The 24,811-nt window shown below is 36.1% G+C and overlaps 1 protein-coding gene across 3 annotated transcripts in view; it reads right to left on the bottom strand.

Annotated features, from left to right (window-relative positions):
* Positions 1 to 24,811, bottom strand: part of c12.2 (von Willebrand factor A domain-containing protein c12.2) — a 550,347-nt gene that overhangs the window by 61,718 nt on the left and 463,818 nt on the right. For all 3 annotated transcript variants that reach the window (XM_090409563.1, XM_090409565.1, XM_090409564.1), the window contains exons 36-37: positions 19,564 to 19,670; positions 7,030 to 7,076 (exon numbers count right to left, since the gene is read on the bottom strand). In XM_090409563.1, the coding sequence (XP_090265689.1) occupies positions 7,030 to 7,076; positions 19,564 to 19,670 (154 nt within the window). The remainder of the gene's footprint in view (positions 1 to 7,029; positions 7,077 to 19,563; positions 19,671 to 24,811) is intronic.

The following is a 24,811-nucleotide window of genomic DNA, read 5'->3' as shown; positions in this document are numbered from 1 at the left end:
TGAAGGAAATAGTCTTCAGCATGTAACATCCAACTAAACTTCTTGAATTCAAAGTACATTTCAAGAAGACTAATAAGAGGAACTTCAGAATGGGAAATTGGATAAATATTTATTTGTGCCCTACTAGACTGTTCTGTGGAACATTTTAGTAGAGTAGAAATAAAGGAAAGAGGAATCTTTAGAGGGATGGAGTCATAAACAGCAGAATAAGAAGTGAATCTCAAACATATACAGAAATGTTTTGGGAAAATTTGAAGAAATGAACAACAACAATTTTCAGCACATGGATTAATTATTACTAACACTGTTTCAACATAAATAGTGCAGAAATTCACTTCAAGGAAAGACACAAAACAAGAAAAGCTTCATGGATTATTTTACTGTTCTTAGCAATGTCTTCACGTTAAACGAAGACAAAATATGGAGGATTTGAAATATGAAATATTTACTACCTATTATTGAGCAGGAAAAAAAGGAATATCTCTTTGAAAAGGAAAATGTGTGCTAAAGTTTTGAATTGAAAAAGTTGAACATCTTTAATGTAACCTGTAGACTCAAATATATATTACTAAGTGGAAGGGTAAAAAAATGAAGGAGCCTGAAAACAAGCATACTGATGCATTGAAGTTGTCTGAAAAGACAAAAAGATAAGAATGGCACAATAGAAATAAAGAGAAGCAATCACAACTACATTCCTAGTCAGTTTCCAGTTGACAAGTTCTACCCCCCTTGCTATAAGCTGTAAATTCCCACTTCTACCACACTGTACAAGTCCCTTACTAACTTGTATGTTTCTATCATATCACATCTCCTCCCCTCCAGCTATTTTCAAATTTTGAAGATTACATTTCTTTCTGTCCTCATATGCAGAAGTCCATATCCCATCATTTTGCTTAGCAGTTCTTGAAGCTTTACAACCATCTTCTTCTTCTGCAGCTTCTCTCACTTAAGTGGGGTCACTGTTTGTAATGAGTCTCCTCCACACCTTCCTGTCTTGGGCTGTCACCACATCCAAGTTCTTCATCTTCAAGTCCTCTTCTACCAGCTCCCTCCATCTCTTCTTTGGCTGCCCATGCTTCCACCTTCCTTGCACATCCATCTGCATGACCCTTCTTCCCACATATTCGTCCTCCCTCCTCATCATATGACCAAACCATCTCAACCTTGCCTCCTGTATTTTCGCTCCTAAGTTCGTAACTATTACGTATTCGTATATATAAGAAATAACACAGTCATTTCTCACACGATCCTTTCTGGTCACACCGCACATCCACCTGAGCATTCTCATCTCTGCTACTTCCATCCTGCTGATGTTATTTTTCTTCAGGGCCACAGTTTCTATAGCATATGTCATAGCTGGCCTCACTACTGTCCTATAAATTTTGCCTTTCAGATTGATCGGCACCCTCTTATCGCATAACACTCCAGCCATCTCCCTCCAGTTCCTCCAACCCGCTTGTATCCTGCATCCCACTTCCTTCTCAGCTCCTCCATCTTCTTCCACTGTTGAACCTAAGTATCTAAAGTCTCTCACCTTCCTGATGACATTTCCTTCCAGCTCCAGATCTGTCTCCTGGCCGCCGCTGCCCACTGCGCAACACATATACTCTGTCTTACTTCTGCTCAGTCTCATACCTCTCTCTTCCAGTACTTTTCTCCATCTTTCTAGTTTAGTAGTTTAGTTCCCGCTTCTTCTCTTGAATCTACACACAGCAAGATGTCATCTGCATACAACATTGTCCAAGGCGCATCTTCTCTCACCTCCTCTGTTACCATCTCCATCACAATATTAAACAGAAATGGACTTAATGCTGACCCTTGATGCAAGCTAACTGTTACTTGAAAACTTTCTGTCTGTCCCAAACAGGTCCGAACACTTGTCTTCACATTTCTGTACATTTCCCACACCAACCTGACATATTTCTCCGGCACCTTCTTCTCCCTCAGACACCTCCAGACTTCTTGCCTTGGCACTCTATCATATGCTTTCTCCAGATCAATAAATACCAGATGTAGCTCCCTTTGTTTCTCTCGATATTTTTCCATCATCTGTCGTAATCCAAAGATAGCATCTGTTGTTGATCTACCAGGCATGAAGCCAAATTGTTCCTTTGCAATCTCCACCTCCTTCCTCAATCTACCATCAAGAACCCTTTCTAGGATCTTCATTGTGTGGGACATCAACTTTATTCCTCTGTAATTTTTACAGTCTTGTGCATCCCCTTTACCCTTGTAGATGGGAACAAGGGTACTCTCCCTCCATTCCTCGGGTATATTTTCCTGTTGGCAAACTTTCATGAACAGGTCCCACAGCAGGTCAATTCCCTCTTCCCCCAGTGCTTTCCATGCCTCCACTGGAATTCTGTCGGGGTCCACCGATTTTCCATTCCTCATCCTCTTCATGGCCTTCGTCACTTCCATTCTACTGATGTTCTGAACCATCCCCTCAGAGGGCTGCCCATCTCCTCTGTGAGTCCTTGCATTTTCCTCATTCAAAAGTCCCTCAAAGGTTATTTTCCATCTGTTTCTTATGTCCACATCCCTGGAGGGATGTGGATCCATCTTCCCCATCTACTTGAAGGAAATCCCTTAATTAGCAATGTGGCCCTCAACTTTTATTCTTTGCCCACTATAACTAAGTCTCTAGCTTCACTGACTACTCACAGCAAATTTTCATTAATATAATACTCTGCATGCAATGTCCTCAGCCCTGAGGTCTCACTAAAATTTTAAACTGGCTAAAACATCTCAGAAATATTTAATAACAATAAAAAGATGTATAGGTACTACAGTACTGCCTATTATATGCATGAGTTTTTTTGAATGGTTTACATTATTTCAAGATGACAGAGATTCAACAGAAGATGCTTCACAACCAGGAAGACCTCTCTCTCTCTCTCTCTCTCTCTCTCTTAGTCTGAAGTAATGAAAATGTGAGAAAGTTTGTCAGTTCATCAACAGTGATTATCAATAACCAACTGGATGATTACACAGAAACACTGGGAAGGAATCAGCCTAAGAATTTTTGCTGGAAAATTTCACAGGCTGATAATATAGGAGAAAAGAATGATTTGTTCACAGTTCATATGACATTCTTTGACTCCTGAGCAGAGAGAGCATTGCATTGCTTGCTGCGAAAATTACATTGAAATAGCAAACCAATATCATATCATTTCAGAAACAAACGTGATTGATGCTTTCAACATAATATGGAAACAAAATGAAAAAGCATGGCATGACAATTGCCAGCATCTCTCTTAGACATCAGAAGTTTTGATTGCAGATGGCACTAGGCAAAAAACTTTTCTCTGTGTCTCTGTATCTATTTACTTCATGGAATACCTCTTTACCATCATTCCATGCACCCCCCCCCAACTCTTGGCACTTTGGTTTCATTATGTGATAATATATTGTCTTTTAGCCACATTCAAATAAGGAATTAGATATATTTTGAATTACAATTAACAACCTTTTCTTATTTTGTCATGTTGCCCAATCATTTTGTATTGTGGTTTAACCAATAGGAATACAATCTGGTTGGCTAAATCCCAAATTGCAAGCCCATCCTAGTTCGTTCAGTATCCAGGTAGATACCCAACAGGGTGCACCACGAGAAGGTGAGGACTAGACATTAGGTCAGAAGCCCTGGTCGGTTCTCCGCACTCCTTTAACGGCTATGTGGAGGTCTCATCTCAGTTATACAGCTTTGACCCTTAAGCACCCTCTTAGCAAAACAAGTGTTCTCTGCGAAGTTGGCAGGAAAACAACCCAGAGGAAGACCAAGATATAGGTGGATTGATACGGTACAAAATGCCTTAGACAATAGAAATATAAGATCTGGTAATACTGGAGTCGTGACAAGTAACAGATTGATTTGGAGGAAAATTGTAGATAGGAAGTTAGTAATGATGTAAATTTTTCATGTAGTACTATCATATCCTGTACACCCCTTGAGGATACATGGCAGGAATTTAATGATGACGATGATGAACCTTTTCTTAGGATAAAATTTACGAGGGTGGTCTGAAAAGTTCTCAGCCTTGACCATTGATGGCAACACTATCAGCAAGATTTTTTTTCTAAGTTGGCACATCTGACATAAGCATCCATGTGAAATTGCAAGTCATTTTATCTAGTAGTTTGTTTTATACAGCTGTCTGAAGCAAAAGTGTTGTCTGTATCCCTTGAAATGGATAGAATTGAGTATAAAATTCTTTGTAAAAGAAGGTTTAACACCAAAAGAAATTCATTTGAAATTGATAAAAGTTTATGGACACTCTTCTCCTTCGTTTTCGACAATTAAGAAATGGGCTGCCAAGTTTAAACATGACTGTACCAGTCTTGAAGATGATCCACATAAAGGATGTCCAAAAAGTGTAACAACACCAGAAATCATTGATCAAGTGCACAACATGGTATTGGATGACTGGCGAGTTAAAGTGCATGAAATTGCTGAGACTATAGGGATTTCAAAAGAACATGTAGGATATATTTTGCATGAAAAATTGCAAATAAAAAGGCTTTGTGTAAGATGGGTGCTGTGCTTACTCACAGCAGATCAAAAACAACACTCCCATGAAATTCTCTGAACAGCGCTCGGAGCATTTTAACAAGAATAAAACTGATTTTGTGCATCGATTTATTACTATGGATGAGACTTGGATTCACCATTACACACCAGAATCCAAACAGCAGTCAAAACAGTGGACAGAAGCCAGTTTTGCAGTGCCAAAGAAGGTAAAGTAAGTTCCATCAGCAAGAAAGGTCATGGCATCGGTGTTTTGGGATGCTGCATTTTGTTTATTAATTATCTTGAAAAAGGTAAAACAATAACTGGGGAATATTATTTTGATCTTTTAACCAGACTAAATGAAAAAATTTGTGAGAAAAGACCTGGTTTGCAGAAGGAAAAAATCATCTTTCATCAGGACAATGCACCTTCCCACGAAGGTGTTTTGGCAATGGGAAAATTAAGGGATCTGCACTATGAATTGTTGGCACATCCACCCTATTCCCCAGATTTGGCTCCCTCTGACTTCTGTCTCTTCCCAAAACTAAAACTCTTCCTCGCCGGCCAGCATTTTTCTTCGAATTAAGACGTAATTGCAGCTGTAGAGAGATATTTTGCAGATCTTACTGAGAACCACTACAGGGATGGGATAATGGCACTGGAGCATCGCTGGAATAAATGTATTAGTCTTAAGTGAGATTATGTTGAAAAATAAAAATAATTATGAAATTATAAATTCGTTTTAGGCCGAGAACTTTTCAGACTACCCTCGTATGTTAACAAAGGATAATAACAGAGTGATCCCATTGCTTGACACACTTGTAAAATGGAGACATTTTCTTAGCTTGTCTAGATATGAGAACCTACAGTTACTAATAGATACATTCTTACATGAATTTTCGCACAATTCATTATAAAAATTTAGAATTGCCAAGACATTTAGAATTGACAATGTCACTCATGGTCACATCTGATCTGCTCTTCCTAGATATTATGACTGAAGAAACTAAGGTTATGAGGGCAAGTGTATTAAAAATGGCATGATGTGCTTGGTTAATTTCCATTCAAAATACAGCAGATCCTTGATAATTACTCTCCTATTAATATTATCATCCATTCATTATCAAGAGAATTGCAACTTCCTATATCAGAGAGACAGCACTGAAAGAATCTGAGATGCCTTTCTACAAAAAGATTTCTAGAGACCTACAAGCCCATAAACAAAGATCTGTTATTCTTCCTTCAATTATAAATTTCCTCTCATAATATATACATCTGGAGTACAGCAAATTCCTTGTTGCTAAAATATCTCCTATTACAGCCAGACTGGCCAGACAGATTTTTTTTTTTTTTTCATCCTGAGAACTCATCCCTGCAAAATATGACATTTCCAGTACCTATAAGATCGATTAAAAAAAAAAAACCTTCCATAGCCAACTCACTATAACAAATTCATAGGGATCCCAAGGATAGTTTATACAAGTGAAATTCTTAGCATTGTACCTATGCATTCTTGGCCAGGACTTATCAGTAGTTGGGTGTGGTGAGTGAACCACATCATAGTAGTGTTTGATATAGGGAGACTCAATTGTATTAGAACTTTGAAATTTGAGACGATAATCAGAATGTTACAAACGACTTCAAAATTAACCAAATTTGAATAATAATGACTGTTTAAAAATGTCAACATTTTGGGGAAAAGGTGAAGTGGCTTAGAATTTCTGCTAACAAACTGTCAAACAAATTTTAAGTTAATATTTTAAGATTCATGTCCATTTGTTTTATTTAGCCTAATGATATGATGAGATACTCATTATGAAAGTAATTTATGCAATAAATAATTTTGAACTAATGTAAATTATTTTATAGTCAAATTGTACATATTTGGTCTGATGTATTAAAATAAAGAACTTTTATTATTAAAAGACCAGAAGGTAAATGATAAAATATACAAAGAGCCAACAAGTTTCACTAGCCACTGTCTAGCATTTTCAAGGCTGAACTGGTGGGAAAACAAATGTATTAAGTACATTTAATTAAGTACAAATGCATTTAAAACATACACTAATTTGTATGTTTTAAATGTAACTTAATGCATTTGTTTCACACCAGTTGAGCCTTGAAAATGCTAGACAGTGGCTAGTGAAACTTGTTGGCTCTTTGTATATTTTATCATTTACCTTCTGGTCTTTTAATAATAAAAGTTCTTTATTTTATAGTCATTCACTATATATTTATTCAAGATGGTATTAATAATCAAATAAAAGTAGATAGATTTTAATTTTAAAAAATTGTAAAATATTAACATTTTTAATGCTAAAAAAATAGCTTCATATTTTAATTAGTTAGAGGAGCCACAAAAATGCTGGCATGTTGAACCCGTTATTTAATAGAATATAGTAGACTGGCCGATTCTTATTATCCTTTTAAATCAACCATACCTCATTTTCATTTATCCCAAGTTATTCCCTTTAAATATCATGTTAAATCAGTTTTACTAATTATCTATAAATACATACCTTTCCTTAAATACTTTCTGTGCCATTTCTCTTGCTGCCTGTTTAATCTATTAAAAACAAAAGTGATTAGAAGTAGAATCTAATCTGGAAGTAATACATGACAATAAAATATACTAAACTTAAGTTCGTTCCAACTAGTACAATGATAGCTGAATATATCCTCAGAGTGTACACAGCAGAGTATGAGAGACCAATAAAAATATGATTTCATTACTCATTTTTCCATCAGGAATTTTCTTTCAATTTTCTTACATATTGGTATGTTATTTGTTAGATCTTTAATTCAACCTCCCCATCTCTGTCAAGTGTTATCTCCATCCAGGAGGTAGACTATTATGGATCGCTACCTGAAATCCATAATGTGCAGTAGAAAGATAGGATGGTGAGGCACTAATCACTTCCAACTTGCATTTTTGAGGGACAAAAAAAAAAAACAATGAGATTGGCTAATTCAATATTTAATTGAATTGGCCAATTGAAAACATCTGATAAAGGTTCCTCACATCATAAATGGGATTCAAAACTAGGTCTTTCAAAGCAAGCAATCCTAACTGTAAATCCATCTATGCTGTGGTCTTCCTATAGGTCTCTTTCTTGTTATTGTGGAGCTTATATCGGAAACAGAGATATTATCTAAGATAGTCGTTTTAACAGAATCTGAAAACTTTTGTGCTGGACTACATAACTTAATCCCCACTATGATTGCATACTTTATTGCAACAAAATAGTGAAATGCCTGCCAGTTTTCTCTAAATGATGCAAGCAATTTGGGTCCTGAGGGGATAACATACAGTCCTGAGTAGGACTGTATAGTTATAGCCCTACTCATATTCTTATGCATGTTTGTGACTACATAATCATAGGCTACTACTTTCAAAGGGTGAAGAGATAGATAAAAGAAGAAATCCAAGAAGCTACAGAATGCAGAAGGCCAATATGTCATCATCTATATGAAAGAGGAAGTTTCCAGACAATATTCCTCATGTATGGAAGATTTAAAAAAAAAAAAAAAAAATCTTAAATAGCTAATGGCATCAATATGAAAACCAAATCTGCACTACTGACTTAAAATAGGTCCTAATCTTACTCATCCACTTATATCAATCATCCTCATTACACTTTAAAGTGATAATCAGCAGGCAGAATTCAAGCAAGGCAAGTGGTGCAGTTCTGAATATAAAATCTTGACCAGAGACCACAGATATGAGAGTCCTGAGAAAGATTTAGAGGCATGAACAGATATGGTATCAATGGCAATATCATATTAAAAATGAGGATATTAGGGAAAAACTTGCCATTGTTAGCATTCAGAGATGTGTTTGCAGAGCTAATCTCAGGTGGTATGGTCACTTAAATAGAATGGGAGAGGAAAGATTAGCAAAACATGTGTTCTTTGCAGGTTGGCAGGAAAAAGACCCAGAGGAAGACCAAGATATAGGTTGATTGATACAGTAAAAGGTGCCTTAGAAGATAGAAATATAAGATCTGATAATGTTGAAGTCTTGACAGGTAACACATTGATTTGGAGGAAAATTGTAGATTGGAAGTTAGTAATGGTGTAAGTTTTTCATGCAGTACTACTGTATCCTGTACACCCCTTGAGGATACATATCAGGAATTTGATGATGATATATACCTTTGGTTTAATGCTTGACTTATACTTTTTTATTGTTCTTGTTAAAACTTGACTGATGAAAGAGGCAGGATAATTCGGAAATCACCTAGATTTCACTCGCATAAATCAAAGAAACTGGTGATATCAAAAGTGGCTGGACAGTAGGAAAGCTTTCTTGATCATTACTATGGAAAGAAAAGGAAATGTGTTTTGACTCCCCTCCCCCTTAGATTGGGTAGGTGTGGTGCATTGTTAGCTCAATTTACATTGTTTCTTTCTATACAGATAACCACAACCTATATAATGTCTAATGTTCTACATTAAAGTAACGTTAAGGTTTAATTGTTTCTGGAATGAATGAGATAAGTAATTTTTTTTTTTACCTAAAAATTTAAGCTGATAAATTTTTAATTTATCAGCTTAAATAAAGATTTAAGCTCATAACCACCATGGTGGTTATGAGGAGGAGTAGAACCAGTGAAAATACCATTTTAAGAATCAAGATGCTGGAGCTTGAGGATAGTGAAATTTCATCATCAAATACCTGATATGTACCTTTTATTTGTGTGTGTGTGGGGGGGGGGGGGGGAGGACTACTGGATAAAATAATTGTACTACATGAAAAAAAAAAAGAAAAGGTTACATCATTACTAACTTTTTAATGACAATTTCCACCAAATTATTTCGTTATCTGTCGGGACTCCAATATTGTCAGGTCTTGTATTTTGGCCTTCTAAGCCACTTTTTACTGTATCAATCTACCTAGATCTACCTACCTACAATCTACCAATCAGACCACAATCCCATAGTTGCAGAAGTACGTCTTAGATTAAAATCAGCTAAAAAATCACAAAAGAAGAAAAAGAAAATTGATGTAGAAAAACTGAAAGACCCAAACATAAATAAAAGTGCCAAGACACAGCTTAACCTGCGATTACAGCAGATTAACATAGAAGAAAATAAAAGTGCGGAATCTCTTAAAGAATGCCATCATAACAACAAGTATTGAAGAAGTAGGTTATGTGAATAATATAAAACAACAGGAATGGATGACAGATGAGATTCTTTCTCTTATTGATACAAGAAGAATGTACAAAAACAAAGACCTAGCCAGGTATACAGAAACACATAACATCATCAAGAAAAAAATAAAAGAAGCCAAGGAAAAGTGGATGAAAAATTTATGTACTGAAATTGAACTGCTTCAGAAGAAACATGATAATTTCAATCTGTATAAGAAAATCAACGAAATTTCCGGAAAACTGAGGAAAAAGCAAATAGTGTCTCTAAGAGATGAAAATGGAAAAATAGTTCTAGAAGAAGAGAATAAAGCACAGATTTGGATAAAATATGTAACAGAACTTTTCAATGATACTAGACACAAGCCTATAAATATAAAAGATAACATTCAAGGACCAGCAATCATGAAATGCGAAATAGAGAATGCTATATGAACAAGTAAAACAGGAAAAGCCAGTGGACCAGATGGTGTACAAACAAAATTTTTTAAATTAATAGAACCAGATAACATCAAACTTCTTGAAAAACTATTTAATGAAATATATGAAAGTGATGAATTTCCATCAGATTGGCTCAAATCTACATTTATCACTATCCCAAAGAAACCCAAAGCGAATTCCTGTGGTGACTTCCGACTTATTAGTCTAATGAGCCAAACATTAAAAATATTTTTGCAAGTAATTCAGAATCGCATTTATAGAAAAATTGAAGAAACTCTAAGTGAAACACAGTTTGGCTTTCGGAATGGTTTTGGTACTAGAGAGGCCCTTTTCTGTACCCAAATATTGATACAAAAATGCATAGAAAATCAGAAATCTGTCTTTATGTGTTTCAAAGATTTTGAAAAAGCATTCGACAAAGTCAGACACATTAACTTAATAGAAGTCCTTCAACAAATAAGGCTAGATGAACACGACATAAGACTAATAACAAATCTGTATCAGAATCAGTCAGCTACCGTTCAATTAGACAACATTACCACCAGTGATATTAACATCAAAAGAGGAGTGAGACAAGAATGTGTGCTCTCACCACCCCTGTTCAACATATACGCAGAGGTAATCTTTAAAAAAGCATTGGAAGAATGTCCAGAGGGAATCACAATAAATGGAAAGATTGTTAACAACCTACGATATGCAGATGACACCGTGCTAATTGCAGATAACATTATGGATCTCCAAAAACTCATTGACAGAGTATACATAGAAAGCCAAAGAATGGGAATAAATATAAACATCAACAAGACAAAATACATGATCATCAGCAAACATCCAGCCTCATCAATGAAACTGACACTCAATGGGAAAAACATTGATCAAGTGTCAAGATATAAATATCTTGGTTGTTGGCTTAATGAACAGTGGGATCCAGAAATAGATATAAAGACAAGGATTGAAGTTGCACGGCAGTCCTTCATGAAAATGAGAACACTATTCTGCAATAAAGACCTAAACATGGAAGTCAGATGCCGATGCAGATGCCGAACATGATCATCAGCAAACATCCAGCCTCATCAATGAAACTGACACTCAATGGGAAAAATATTGATCAAGCGTCAAGATATAAATATCTTGGTTGTTGGCTTAATGAACAGTGGGATCCAGAAATAGATATAAAGACAAGGATTGAAGTTGCACGGCAGTCCTTCATGAAAATGAGAACACTATTCTGCAATAAAGACCTAAACATGGAAGTCAGATGCCGAATGCTGATGCCGATGCAGATGCCGAACATGATCATCAGCAAACATCCAGCCTCATCAATGAAACTGACACTCAATGGGAAAAATATTGATCAAGTGTCAAGATATAAATATCTTGGTTGTTGGCTTAATGAACAGTGGGATCCAGAAATAGATATAAAGACAAGGATTGAAGTTGCACGGCAGTCCTTCATGAAAATGAGAACACTATTCTGCAATAAAGACCTAAACATGGAAGTCAAATGCCGAATGCTGAAATGTTACGTGTGGTCTATTCTGCTCTATGGAGTTGAAACATGGACATTGAAGGTGACAACCATCAAGAAAATCGAAGCCTTTGAGATGTGGCTATACAGAAGAATGCTAAAGATATCATGGACAGAAAAAATTACTAATGAAGAGGTCTTAAAATCCATTGGCAAAGCTAAACATCTTGTACAAATAATCAAGAAACGAAAAACATCATATCTTGGCCACATCACGAGAAACAGCAAATACCAACTTCTACAAACTATTTTGGTAGGAAGAATTGATGGCAAAGGAACTAGAGGAAGAAAAAGAATATCATGGTTTGACAACATCAAGACGTGGACAGGAAAGAGCAGTGCACAACTGCTCAGATTAGCACAAGACTGCAGTTTGTTCGTCAAGATGGTCACTGACCTTCGATAGAAGATAGCACAATAAGAAGAAGAATCTACCTAGTTTTTGTTTTCTGCTGGGTACTTTTCCTGACATCCTTGCAAAAATACTTGGTTTGCTAACCTTTCCACTCTCATTCTATTTTAGTGGCCATACCACCTGAGATTAGTTCTGCTCACATTCCTGAATACTAACTGTATCAGTTTCTTCTTAATACCCTCATTTTTAATATTATTCATTCTGCCATTGATGTCATCTGTTCAATCCTCTAGTCTTTCTCAAAACTTATATCATTGGACTCCAGTCTTTAATCAAGTGTTTTATTTCTAGCCTATCTCTCAGATCCATGAGTTAAAATTGGCTTCAACACAGTCTTGTATATAGTTTAAGTGTTTTGGCTCTCTATAAAAGTATACAGTTGACTTCCTGCCATGCCAGTTTTGCTAATTCTATTTATTTCAATATTTAATTTGCATGTTCACTGAAAATTGTGCCTAAATAGCTGAAGTGTTTTGCTGGTTCTGTAGGGTTTTATTCAAGATACTCCTTTCTTTTAGTATTACATGGTGATCAGCATTCATTTTAGAAATTATGGACTTTACAACAATGTTATTCAAGATACAGTTGATGTTTCAATTTTTTTTTGCCTATTTTCATAGTCATTGTCCTTTTTATTGTTGATTTTCATACCAGATGTATTACAGCAGTTATTCAATTTAGTCCTGCAGAATCCTGCAGGCATGTACTGGATTCATTTAAGAGTATAACAGCATCTACATAAAGTCAAAACTATATCAGGTTTAAGGCCACTTTCTTTCATAATGTGATCCATATTTATATTAATAAAATGGTGGTAATGTGAAAACTTGTCACACCTGATTTAACATCAAACCATCTTCCTGTATTTCTTTCAATTCTAACTGCTGACTTACAACTCAAATATAGTCTACATATTATTTGATATAATGTCCCATTTATATCACACAATTATAATGTTTTTAATGGTTCTGCTCTTTGTATCTTGTCATGTGTCTTTTCCAGATCTACAAAACTTCAATCCAGATCCTTGTTGTATTCTCATGATTTCCCAGTTATTTCTATTAAAGCAAATATCTTATTCTCTAGTGTGTGTGCGCTACAGGGGTCTGTATCGGGGCCATTGTTGCTAAATTTGCACAGGGTGATCAAAATTAAAGTATCCCTATTGAAGGTCATGAAGAGTACCATCCAGTGATCCAAATGCTGCGAAACTTTGCAGGAATACATTGTGCACCATGCAGAAACAATATTTGAGAAAAAAAATAAAAAGTTGTTCCAAAAATTCACCACCAGGAGGCATTGTAAATGCATGGAATTTGCATATCATCAACTTAGGGTGCCAGAGAGCTTTAAAAGATAGACAACATGGGATTTTTCCCTTCATTCTGGTTGTTAATACTGTCACAGTGTTAATACTGTCCACCTTACCCCAAAGTGCTTTGCTTGTGAAGCTGTACTACTTAACAACTGCAATGCTGTTGATGAACTCCATAAATTGCATCACCTGAACAAATGTCAACGAAGTCCACTATCTCCATGTGCTCTGCAACAAATGATTAGTCATTTTGAAGTTTGACCTAGCAGGGGTCACAAACCCATGAGTTCACAACAAGTGAATGAAGTTGGTACTGCCATTGGGAATAACTTGGATAACAGTGTTGGTTCCAGCAATGCATGTGCTGTATCAAGACATGTGGATGTGCCTTACACAACTATCTGGAAAATTCTGCAGAAGATTCTGAATTTATGATAGCTCTGACACAGGAGTTATGTCCACAGGACTTTGAAAGTCGACTGACATGCACTTCAACATTCCTGACATTCACTGCGGAGTTGAACAATGCATGGCTGTGGATGATTTTGTATGGAGATGAGGCTCAATTTCACCTGAACGGAGCTGTGAATACCTACAATTGACAGGTATGAACCACTCAAAACTCACATGCAATCCAACAAATTCCTTTACATTCACCCAAAGTTACCGTCTCATGTGGTTTACAGCTTTCTTCATTTCCATTGGTCATTACCAACCCAAGTTTTGGATCTGGATTTGACATTACTCAAGGGTAATTATGGGCCCACGGGGATGTTGAAATGTGTGTACATGAATGCAGGACATATCAGAAATAAATGAGAGGAGTTTTTGGCATAGGTCAGCTCATCTTGGCCAAAAATTATTGCATCGGTAAGACCTAGTTCATAGAGGGAATAGAGGTTAAGGAGGATTAATAATGTTAGGTCTGAGGGAGATAGTTCATTTCAGGCTATCTGGTGGGAGATAGAAACCAATAAGACAAATATATTGTTGGTTGCTGCCCATACACTGGGAGGGAGGGGATGATGTGCTCAGAAAGATATGGAGGAAGTGTATTACCAGATTAGCATAATGAGTGCATGCTGAGCAATTATCATGGGTTATTTCAACTATGGGGACATAGATTGGAGACCTTGTTTTAGCAAGTTGCTCATATTTTATAAAAATGTTACTGCTGTATTGGATAAAGGATATGGATACATTATGATACTGCTAGACTTTGCTAAGGCATTTCATAGATTATCTCATGAAAGGCTGTTGCATAAACAGGTTATCTGAATAAGTGGATGGCCAATGGACAGGTATCAGAAAGTAGTACACTGCTCAAAACAATTAGGGATATTTTAGTTTCTGTCGGATAATTATAAATTTCTGCAAATAATTATAACTGTTGCATACTTTATACATGAATAAATATTTCTTACTTATGGAAAGGGTGTAATTGATAAGATACTGTATAAATAAGGTTTATTACAAATTTAGTGTGAAATAATTTTAACAAGAATAACAACAAGAATATTCCCTAATTATTTTGAGCAGTATATGTGGTGGATATGAATCTAAGAGATTTAAGGTGATCAGTTATTAATGTATAGATCAGTGGAACACCACTGATCTATACATTAATGATATTGGTAAAGACCTGATAGGAGATGTTCAATTCTTTGCTGATGAGGATTTGAAAATAGGGAGGGTAATCAGCGATACTACTGATATAAAGCACTTACAGAATGATTTAAATAACTTGGAACAATAGGCAAATGATAATGCTGTAAATTCAGTTTTAGATAAATTATGGACTCTATAACCATGTTATAAATAACTATTTTAATTTCCTGACGTTTCGACTTCATATTAAGTGATGATGGTCATCATCTGAAGTATACACATATATACAGACACAAGGTGAATTACATAATAAATTTAGTTTAATCCTTTATCCAAGTGTGAGCAAACAAAGTTTGTGCCTGAAAGTATCTTCAGAACTGGGATAAGGTGGTACAACACCGGGAAACCTCCTGCAAAGGTGGAGCAAGCTAACAACACTCTTATCTCAGTATCTCCCATAATGCAAAACACATCTCCTTGCGGATATGTATAATGTTATGCATTAAGGGAAGGGCCACTACCCAGACTAGTTTCGATCTTTATTGAGGTCTCTTCAGTGGGAGCCTTTCAACAACTTTCTCTAAATCTAGAGTAATTTAATAAAAAGGTGGCACACTGTTTGGCAACTCCTATAGGTATAGATGACCTTGCTAATGCATCTCCACTTGGGCCTGGCTCCCACTGAAGAGACCTCAATAAAGGTCGAAACTAGTCTGGGTAGTGGCCTTTGCCTTAATGCATAACATTATACATATCCACAAGGAGATGTGTTTTGCATTATGGGAGATACTGAAATAGGAGTGATATTACCTTGCTCCACCTTTGCAACGAGTTTCCCGGTGTTGTACCACCTTATCCCATATGAAGATACTTTCAGGTGCAAACTTTGTTTGCTCACACTTGGATAAAGGATTAAACTAAATTTATTATAGTCAAACCAAGTGAAAAATAAACTTTCAAGGTGAATTACATTTCACACAGTATGCTAAGGAGACCATGATTTGATCAACGGTTATTCTACTGGCATGACCTCTAGTGAAAATAGAATATTAAAAAATAAATAAATAAATAAAATACAAATAAATAAAATACAAATAAAAAAATTAATTAATTAATTACTTATTTAAAAACCACATCAAAGCTATATTCTATTTAAGATAATATCAGAGAAACATTTTTTCATATAGATAGTTTTCTAACAGTAACAATGATGTCCAAATTTAAAATGATAATTGTTATATTAGATTTAAGATTCTGGATTACTTATGGTCCTATTTATAGTTAAATCTTAGGGAGAAAGGTTAAGTGGGTAGAATATGTGCCTTCCATATGCTTGGGAAATTTAGACCATAATTGTTAAGATTAGGGTGATTGATAAGAATCTTGCAGGCTTCCTTAAATTTATGTTTATACTTTATACCATGTTTTGGTATGATTTACACAACTGATGCTTTTCCAGTCAATTCTATGTAAAATGTTCAGGGCATGATCAGAAAGCCCAGCTTCACCATAGTTATTATTATTATTATTATTACTGTTCCGGGAAACTCCAAGGAGTCGACAGACTCATGGATGGAGGCCCAAACATCATGTCTGGAACAACTATTCAGCATTCACACAGTATCTATCATATCTTGCCTTGAACTCATTCACGGTCATAGCACCCACAACAGACTCTGGAAGCTTATTCCGCTCATTCACCACTCTCCAAGTAAAAAACCTAGCTCTAACACCCTTGTCAACCACGCTCTTGCCCAGCTTCCATGCATGGCCCCTAGTCCTCCCACCACCAGTCATATTTTCAAAAATATCTTCTGGATCAATCTTATAAAAACCCTTCAGTAATTTGAATGTCTCAATCATATCACAACTCATTTGCCTATCGTCCAATTTCTGCAACCCACAAATCCTCAACCTATTCTCATAAGGTTCATTCCACAGACCTGCTATCATCTTGGTCACTCGTCTCTGGACCCTCTCCACTTCCTCCCCATCACGAAGAAACCCTGGTGCCCATAACTGGGCACAGAAGTCCAGATGGGGTCTTATCAAGGCTCGATACAGAGGAACAACAACTTGTTTGTCTCTGCATGTTAAAGTATTTTTCATAAGCCAAGTGATTTGGTGAGCTGTTTTAGTCACTTTTGCAATGTGCCCCCTAAACTTCAACTCCCTATCCACCAGCACTCCCAAATCCCTGGCCTCATCAATCTCCTGGAGTACGGTTCCACCAATGCGATATACTGCTGCTGTTCTTTTCACCCCAAAGTGCATAACCTTACACTTTGCCACATTAAACTGATATCCATTTTTCCTAGCCCAGTCCTCCAAACTATCCAAATCATCCTGTAAAATTTTGACATCCTGTGCACTCACAATTGCTCTACCCAACTTTGCATCATCAGCAAACAAGTGAACACTTCCTCTCAAATCCTTTCCAATATCATTGATGAACAAATTGAAAAGCAGTGGTCCAAGAACAGAGCCCTGTGGCACTCCACTAGTCACAAGCCGTCTTTTTGACTCCACTCCTGAATAAACCACTCTCTGGTATCTCTCCTTCAACCACCCTCCTATCCATCTTACCAACCCTATATCTATCCCCATCTGCTCCAGTTTACTGATTAGGGTTCCATGTGGTATCCTGTCAAAGGCCTTGTAGTATCACTGTAAACCCATTACCCCTATCCAGTTCAGCCGTCACTGTGTTATAAAATGTGAGCAAGTTACTGAGGCATGATCTACCCTTCACAAAACCATGTTGTCCCCCATACAATATCCCATTTTCATCTATCCAATCCTGTATTCTTTTCTTGACTAATTTCTCTAAGACCTTGACAATGATTCCTGATATGTTAATCGGTCGGTAATTTACAACAGCAGTCTTGGAACCACCTTTATGCAGTGGAACTATTTTTCCCTCCTTCCACCTGCTCGGGACTAACCCAGACCCAAGACTCAAATTAAACAAAATGGTCAAGGGTACTGTTTAAACTATACAAGGGTATAGTTATTATATTTAACGTGTCGTTTATGTTCCTTTTGTCTGATAGGAATTGTGCGTCCTGTTTCTCCTATATAAGATAGATTAAAGGTGCAATAAATACGGTATACTCCAGGGTGGGCCCAGCAAAGGGAGTGGATCTTTAGATAAGTTGGGTAAGCTCTTTAATTTTGCAGGAGGTTTAAAGGTGGCTTTAAGGCTATTTCTGTAGTATTCTGTTTATTTTGTCTGATGTTCCTTTAATGTACGGAATGGTTATAGTCTTAATTGTAGTCTAGTTTATCTTTGTTTTTTAGTGAGATCTTGTAGAAAATTTTGTTGATAGTATTTTGGCTGTAACCATTTTTTAGGAAAGTACTGCTGATAACTTTAAATTCATCTTTAAGCGCTTGTTCACTGCAGCAAATCTTCAAAGCCTTCATTAGTCAAAACTGTCATCAGTACTTTAAGAAACAGGACTGGTTTCTTAGAGTACTAATGACACCTAGTTTTGTATTGGGTGGTGGTAGGAGTTTATGTGTATATATTAGCCAATATAAATGTACTTCTGATATTGTGCTTTCCTGTTTCGAATTAGCATCGCTTGAGAAAGTTCATAATTACTAATTTTTCTGATACTTCCCATATTTTTTCAAATATACTGAAAAATATTTTCATTACAGTTGCAAAGAGATTCAACATATATTTCTGTGTTGTTCTTCCATGCTTAAACGTTCTCTTTATAAGAGATGTCTTAATATGCTAAAGGAAGATGAAGATGAGATGTCTTCAGCTATGGTTTTAAAGCCTCAGGGTTCTAACTTGATGCTCGTTACACCTTGCACGCATTATATTTGTGTTAAATATATTTTCAATAGATACAGAGACTGCCAGAAAGAAGATGTGTGACAAGTGCGTCTAGAAACAGAAGTGTGTTCAGCTTTTCAATTTCAATTCTGAACTGTATGCATTTGTATTGTTTGTTTAGGTGGCTGAGGAAAGCATCTAATGTCTGGTGGCCATGGGGCCAGATAGCAAAAACATCGTCAACGTATCTAAGCCAGACTTTGTGTTTTAAGGAGAGGAATTTTAGAGCACGTTGCTCAAAATATTCCATATAAAAGAAAGACTGAGTCATTGATTGGGACATTCGAGAAGGCAGAGAAGTCAAAACTGTCTAATAAATCATCTTTTTCTAATGTAGTGTCTTTGATTATGTTTATAAAGTGTTGTGTGTTTCTGATAGAGATTTACTCCAATGAACCAACCAGTGCTTCCAACCTAAAGTGTGGACTAGGCATTAGGCTGGAAGCACTGGTTGGTTCTCCACATTCCTTTAAGAGCAATATGGAGGTCCCCTCTCAGTTATACAGCTTTGACCCTTAAGCATCCCCAAAAGTATATATGGATGAACAAAATGATACAATTTTAAAAGTTCATGTAAAATAAGGTGGAAAAAAAAAAAAAACTTCATTTGTATAATGACAAAGCACGGTTTTGGAAAGCAATGAGTTTTAATTATTTTTAGATGTCTATTTTCTAAAATCTGAAAAAATATTAATTCAATGTTCAGGTTTATATACAAATATAAAGCGAGTTGTTAAACATACATGTTCAGGAACTTCTTTATTAGCATCAGGAATTTGGAAAACATCATGTCCAGCATCTAAACGATATGGTCCGCCTCTTCCTCCGAGGCCAGCAGTATCACGGCCACCTGAAATATAAATAAATTGTTGCTATTTTTCAAGATATAAAGAAAAGAATATTAATATTATTGAAGTGGTGTATGACAGATATGATGCAAGGGTCTGGTCTGGTAAGAAGAGCATACATAGTTTTTTTAGATATTTCTGAAAGATTAGTCCATGAAATTGAATATTAAAGCTAAATGCAGCTTCTGACTCAATTTAATGCCCAATCCCATCCTTGTTAAATATCTGGATGGATGCTGTTCAGCAGTTGATTGATGATTCCTCTCTCACAGATTCTCTTCAGCTACTGTCACATGTAATGGTCTATTCTACAGATATTTCTTTGGACACTGTTCAGCAGAATTAGCAGCCATTATGACTCTCACAGCATTCTTGGTAAACCTACAGGAGCAAAAAGAGCATCCTTTTACAGTTCAATTGCTGACTCACGAAATCTGACTTCCAGTCATTTTTTTAAAATTCCATTTATTTCAGTTCTGTGGAACAGCCTGGATACTGAACGAACGAGGATGGGCTGGCAATTTCGGATTTAGCCGACCAAATTGTATTCTTATTGGTTAAACCAAAATAAAAAAATGATGGTACAACATGACAAAATTTCATGCCAGCTGGGGCGTCACACGGTTAAACAAGGTCCCCATTGTTTTCGCCAGGGAACCAGGGCAAACAGTGAAAAGTCAGCTACTGGAACAAATCTGAAAACAAACCCCAACTCAACATCGCCAGAGTTAAAGATCGATACAATCAACGTAAGAAGCCTGAATGGCAAAGAAATGGAACCAGCTGAGGAATTAGATAAGTACCAGATCGACATAATAGATGTGACTGAATCAAAAAAGACCAAAACTGGTGAGTTCTTTCTGAGCAATAAATACAAAATGTTATATTCAGACAATGACAATCAAGGAAGAGAAGAGGAAGCCATAGTATTCAACACAAAATACGAGGCTAATCTTCTTGAATGGCAGTCAGTCTCAAGTAGAGTAATGTGGGCAAATATCAGAATGGGGAACTGGACAATGAGACTTATTTGTGCGTATGGTCCCACAGAAGGTTCTACTAAGGTAGAAGTGGAGGAATTTTTTTTGAGGCTTTAGAAAAAGCAACTAACACAAGGAAAAAGGAAAAGTTGGTCCTTGTTAGGGATCTAAATAGCAGAGTAGGAAACGATTGTGAGACACACAAAAATATTTTGGGAAAATTTGGAGAAAAGAGCAAAGCCAATAATAATGGCAAATATCTGTTGGATTTCTGCTCAGGACATGGACTGGTTATTACTAACACCATGTTCCAACATAAAAATGTGCACAAATTCACATGGAGAGAAGAGGCTAGGAATAAGAAAAGTCTCATTGACTATGTTATTGTTGATAGTGATGTTTTCTCCCTGGTGCAGGACACCAGAGTGTACAGAGGATTTGAAATTGAAAGTGATCACTATTTAGTCTTGAGCAGAATAAAATTGAATTTCATATTGAAAACAATAACATGTAAGAAAGATTTAAAGCGAATAAAAGTTGAGCAGCTTTCAGATGTGAACTGTAGACTAAAATACAGAAAGGATATTGAAAAAAAACTGAAAGAGTTTGAGAACAGGAATCAAAACTTGGAGATTGAGTGGCAAACTCTGAAGAAAACATTGATTGATTCTGCCAGAGAGCCATGTGGTGAGATTGTCTGCAAGGAAAAAAAAAAAAAATCAGAACTCCCTGGTGGACACAGGAAGTTAAAGAGGCAGTGAAGGAAAAGAAAAAAGCATATCAAAAGTTCCTGTCAAATAAGTCAGCTTGTTCTCTTAGAGAATATAGAGACAAATGCAAGAATGCTAAACACTGTGTAAAACTAGCTAAACAAAAGTCATGGGAGGACTTTGGCAAGAATATAGAAAATAAATATCAAGAAGATGGCAAAATATTCTGGAGGTTGTTGAAGAAGCTTAGGAATGGAGGAAAGAGTACTGTAAAAGGAGTTAGAGATGATAAAGGTGACTTGAAAACAGGAGAAAAAGATATCCTTGAAGTATGGAGTAATTACTTTGAAAAAATGCTAAATGAAACAAGCAGTGATTGACAGCACAGTGGTAAAAAACACTGCTACCTGGCATGCAGTCAGGAATACATATCCATACTTGAAGTAGAAAAAGCCATCAAAGGCTTGAAATGTGTAAAGGCAGCAGGAGTAGATGATATTCGACCAGAAATGCTGAAGTATGATGGTATAAAAGTCTTACAGAAGCTCCACTGCATAGTTCAGAAAGCCTGGACAGAGGGACGAATTCCCAATGATTGGAGTAGAGCTCTCATAGTACCCATATATAAAAAGGGAAATAAAACTGAATGTGAGAATTACTGAGGTATTTCCCTACTGAGCGTTCCTGGCAAGATCTATGCAAGTATACTTGAGAAACGGTTGAGAAGAATTATGGAAGAAAAGCTTGGTGAAGAACAAGCTGGATTCAGGCCAAATAGAGGCTGTCAGGATCAGATCTTCACTTTACGACAAATAGTCGAGAAAGCATGGGAATATAACAAAGATCTGTATTTAAGTTTTGTCGATTTGGAAAAGGCATATGACAAAGTGCCAAGAGATAAGTTATTCAATACGCTGCAGTTATATGGTGTCAATGGGGCATTATATCAAGCAATACTTAGTCTTTATTTGAGTTGTAAGTCAGCAGTTAGAATTGAAGGAAGTACAGGAAGATGGTTTAATATTAAATCTGGTGTGAGAAAAGGATGTACATTATCCCCTCTGTTATTCATTATCTATATGGATCACATTATGAAGGAAAGTGGTATTAAACATGATATCAGAATTGGAGATGTTAATGATGTTAATGTCAGCTCTTTGCTTTATGTGGATGATGTTATACTTCTAAATAAATCTGCTAAAAGTTTGCAAGATTCCCTGACTAAATTGAATAACTGTTGTAATAGATATGATATGAAGGTCAGCATTAAAAAGACAAAGACAATGAAAATAGGCAGAATCATTGAAAATGTCAACTGTGTTGTGAATGGAGAACCTGTGGAACAAGTAAAACATTTCAGCTACTTAGGCACGATTTTTACTGAAGATGTTAAATTAAATACAGAAATAGACAACAGAATCAGCAAAGCTGGTATGGTGGGAAGTCAATTGAATAAATTCATATGGAATAAGAGAGAAATTAGTCACACTAAATTAGCAGTATACAAGACAGTGTTCAAACCAGTTTTAACTTATGGATCTGAGAGCTGGGTCAGAAGTAAAACACTTGACCAAAGACTAGAGACCGCAGATATGAGAGTCCTGAGAAAGATTATAGGCGTGAACAGGTGCCATCAATGGCAATATCATATTAAAAACGAGGATATTAGGAAAAAACTTGACATTGTCAGCATACAGGAATGCGTTAGCAGAGCTAATCTCAGGTGGTATGGTCACTTAAATAGAATGGTAGAGAAAAGATTAGCAAAACAAGTGTTCTCTGCATGTTGGCAGGAAAACGACCCAGAGGAAGACCAAGATATAGGTGGATTGATACGGTACAAAGTGCCTTAGACGATAGAAATATAAGATCTGATAATGTTGGAATCTTGACAAGTAACAGACTGATTTGGAGGAAAATTTTTAATAGGAAGTTAGTAATGATGTAATTCTTTCATGTAGTACAATCATATCCTGTACACCCCTTGAGGGTACATGGCAGGAATTTGATGATAATGATGATATTCTACTATTCACATTCAACTTGAAGTACGGCTTTCTGACCTCTCTAGTACTTTCTATGCTATTAATTACCAGTTCCAACATCAGTCGCTTGAACTTCACAATCTAGGATATTACTTAAAACATTCTACTTACAATCTTTGCCAGTTCATTACACAGTCCTATATCCTTAAGGCTTACGGGCATGTTCAGCTTGTTCAAAAAAAAAAAAATTTCCGATCGGGCACTAGGTTACGGCAAGGATAATTCAGCATACATGTTGATCATCGAAGAATCATATGGTAGGACATTTTGAAAGGACTGTCTTTGCTGCTAACAAATTTCCCATCTTCCTCAGAACTGCTGCTCGCGGAATGTGACTCTCCCTGTCCTCAGAAAAGGCTTGGCACAGGAATAAAACTTCGAAACGAGATCTCTGTCTTTTATATCACTCTCCCGACCTTGGCCATTCTTCAAATTAAGTTACCCGCATTTACTGGAGGTTTTTTTTTCTGTCACCCACACTATTTTTGGGTTTTGGCAGAAAACTCATAATCTGTGACCTTCGCGATTGTCGCTAGCCTTAGGTCTATTTGCCTAACCCTGTCTGAGCTTAATTTATGTTACAATTCTAGTGGTTCTTATTTAAATACTATAACAATTTGTTACCAGATTTTATACAGTAAAGTGAGTTATACCTTAGTTTTATTACAAGTATTTTATTTAATTTAATTGCCCATGTAAAATCAACATAGGAAAAAAAATTCTATTTTTATTCTATACAAGATTTTACAGTACATTATGGGGAAGTATTTATTGTTTTTTTATGTCACTCCACACATGAGAGGCTTCAAGTCCTATAACAAATAAATGCAATGTGTGAGATGTGGTTAAGAGCAAAGTAATCTGTTGATATTCTCCCCAAATATCTGAGATTGTAGCCCATAGGGAATACTATATGGGGAAGGCTGTCCCTCATCATCATCAAATTCCTGCCATGTACCCTCAAGGGGTGTACAGGATATGATAGTACTTCCCACCATACCAGCTTTGCTGATTCTGTTGTCTATTTCTATATTTAATTTACCATCTTTAATTTACCATCTTCAGTAAAAATCGTGCCTAAGTAGCTGAAATGTTTCACTTGTTCCACAGGTTCTCCATTCACAACACAGTTAACATTTTCAATGATTCTGCCTATTTTCATTGTCTTTTTTCTTTTTATTGCTGACCTTCATACCATATCTATTACAACAGTTATTCAATTTAGTCAGAGAATCTTGCAGACTTGTAGCGGATTTATTTAGAAGTATAACATCATCCGCATAAAGCAAAGAGCTGACATTAACATCTCCAATTTTGATATGTTTAATACCACTTTCCTTCATAATGTGATCCATATAGATAATGAATAACAGAGGGGATAATGTACATCCTTGTCTCACACCAGATT

The sequence above is a fragment of the Typopeltis vanoorti genome, chromosome 19, assembly GCF_054136105.1.
Source record: "Typopeltis vanoorti isolate ZY-2024b chromosome 19, IOZ_Tvanoo_1.0, whole genome shotgun sequence".
Lineage (NCBI taxonomy): Eukaryota > Metazoa > Arthropoda > Arachnida > Uropygi > Thelyphonidae > Typopeltis > Typopeltis vanoorti.
Note: the sequence above shows the minus strand (reverse complement) of the source record. Positions and strands in the feature narration are given on the sequence as shown.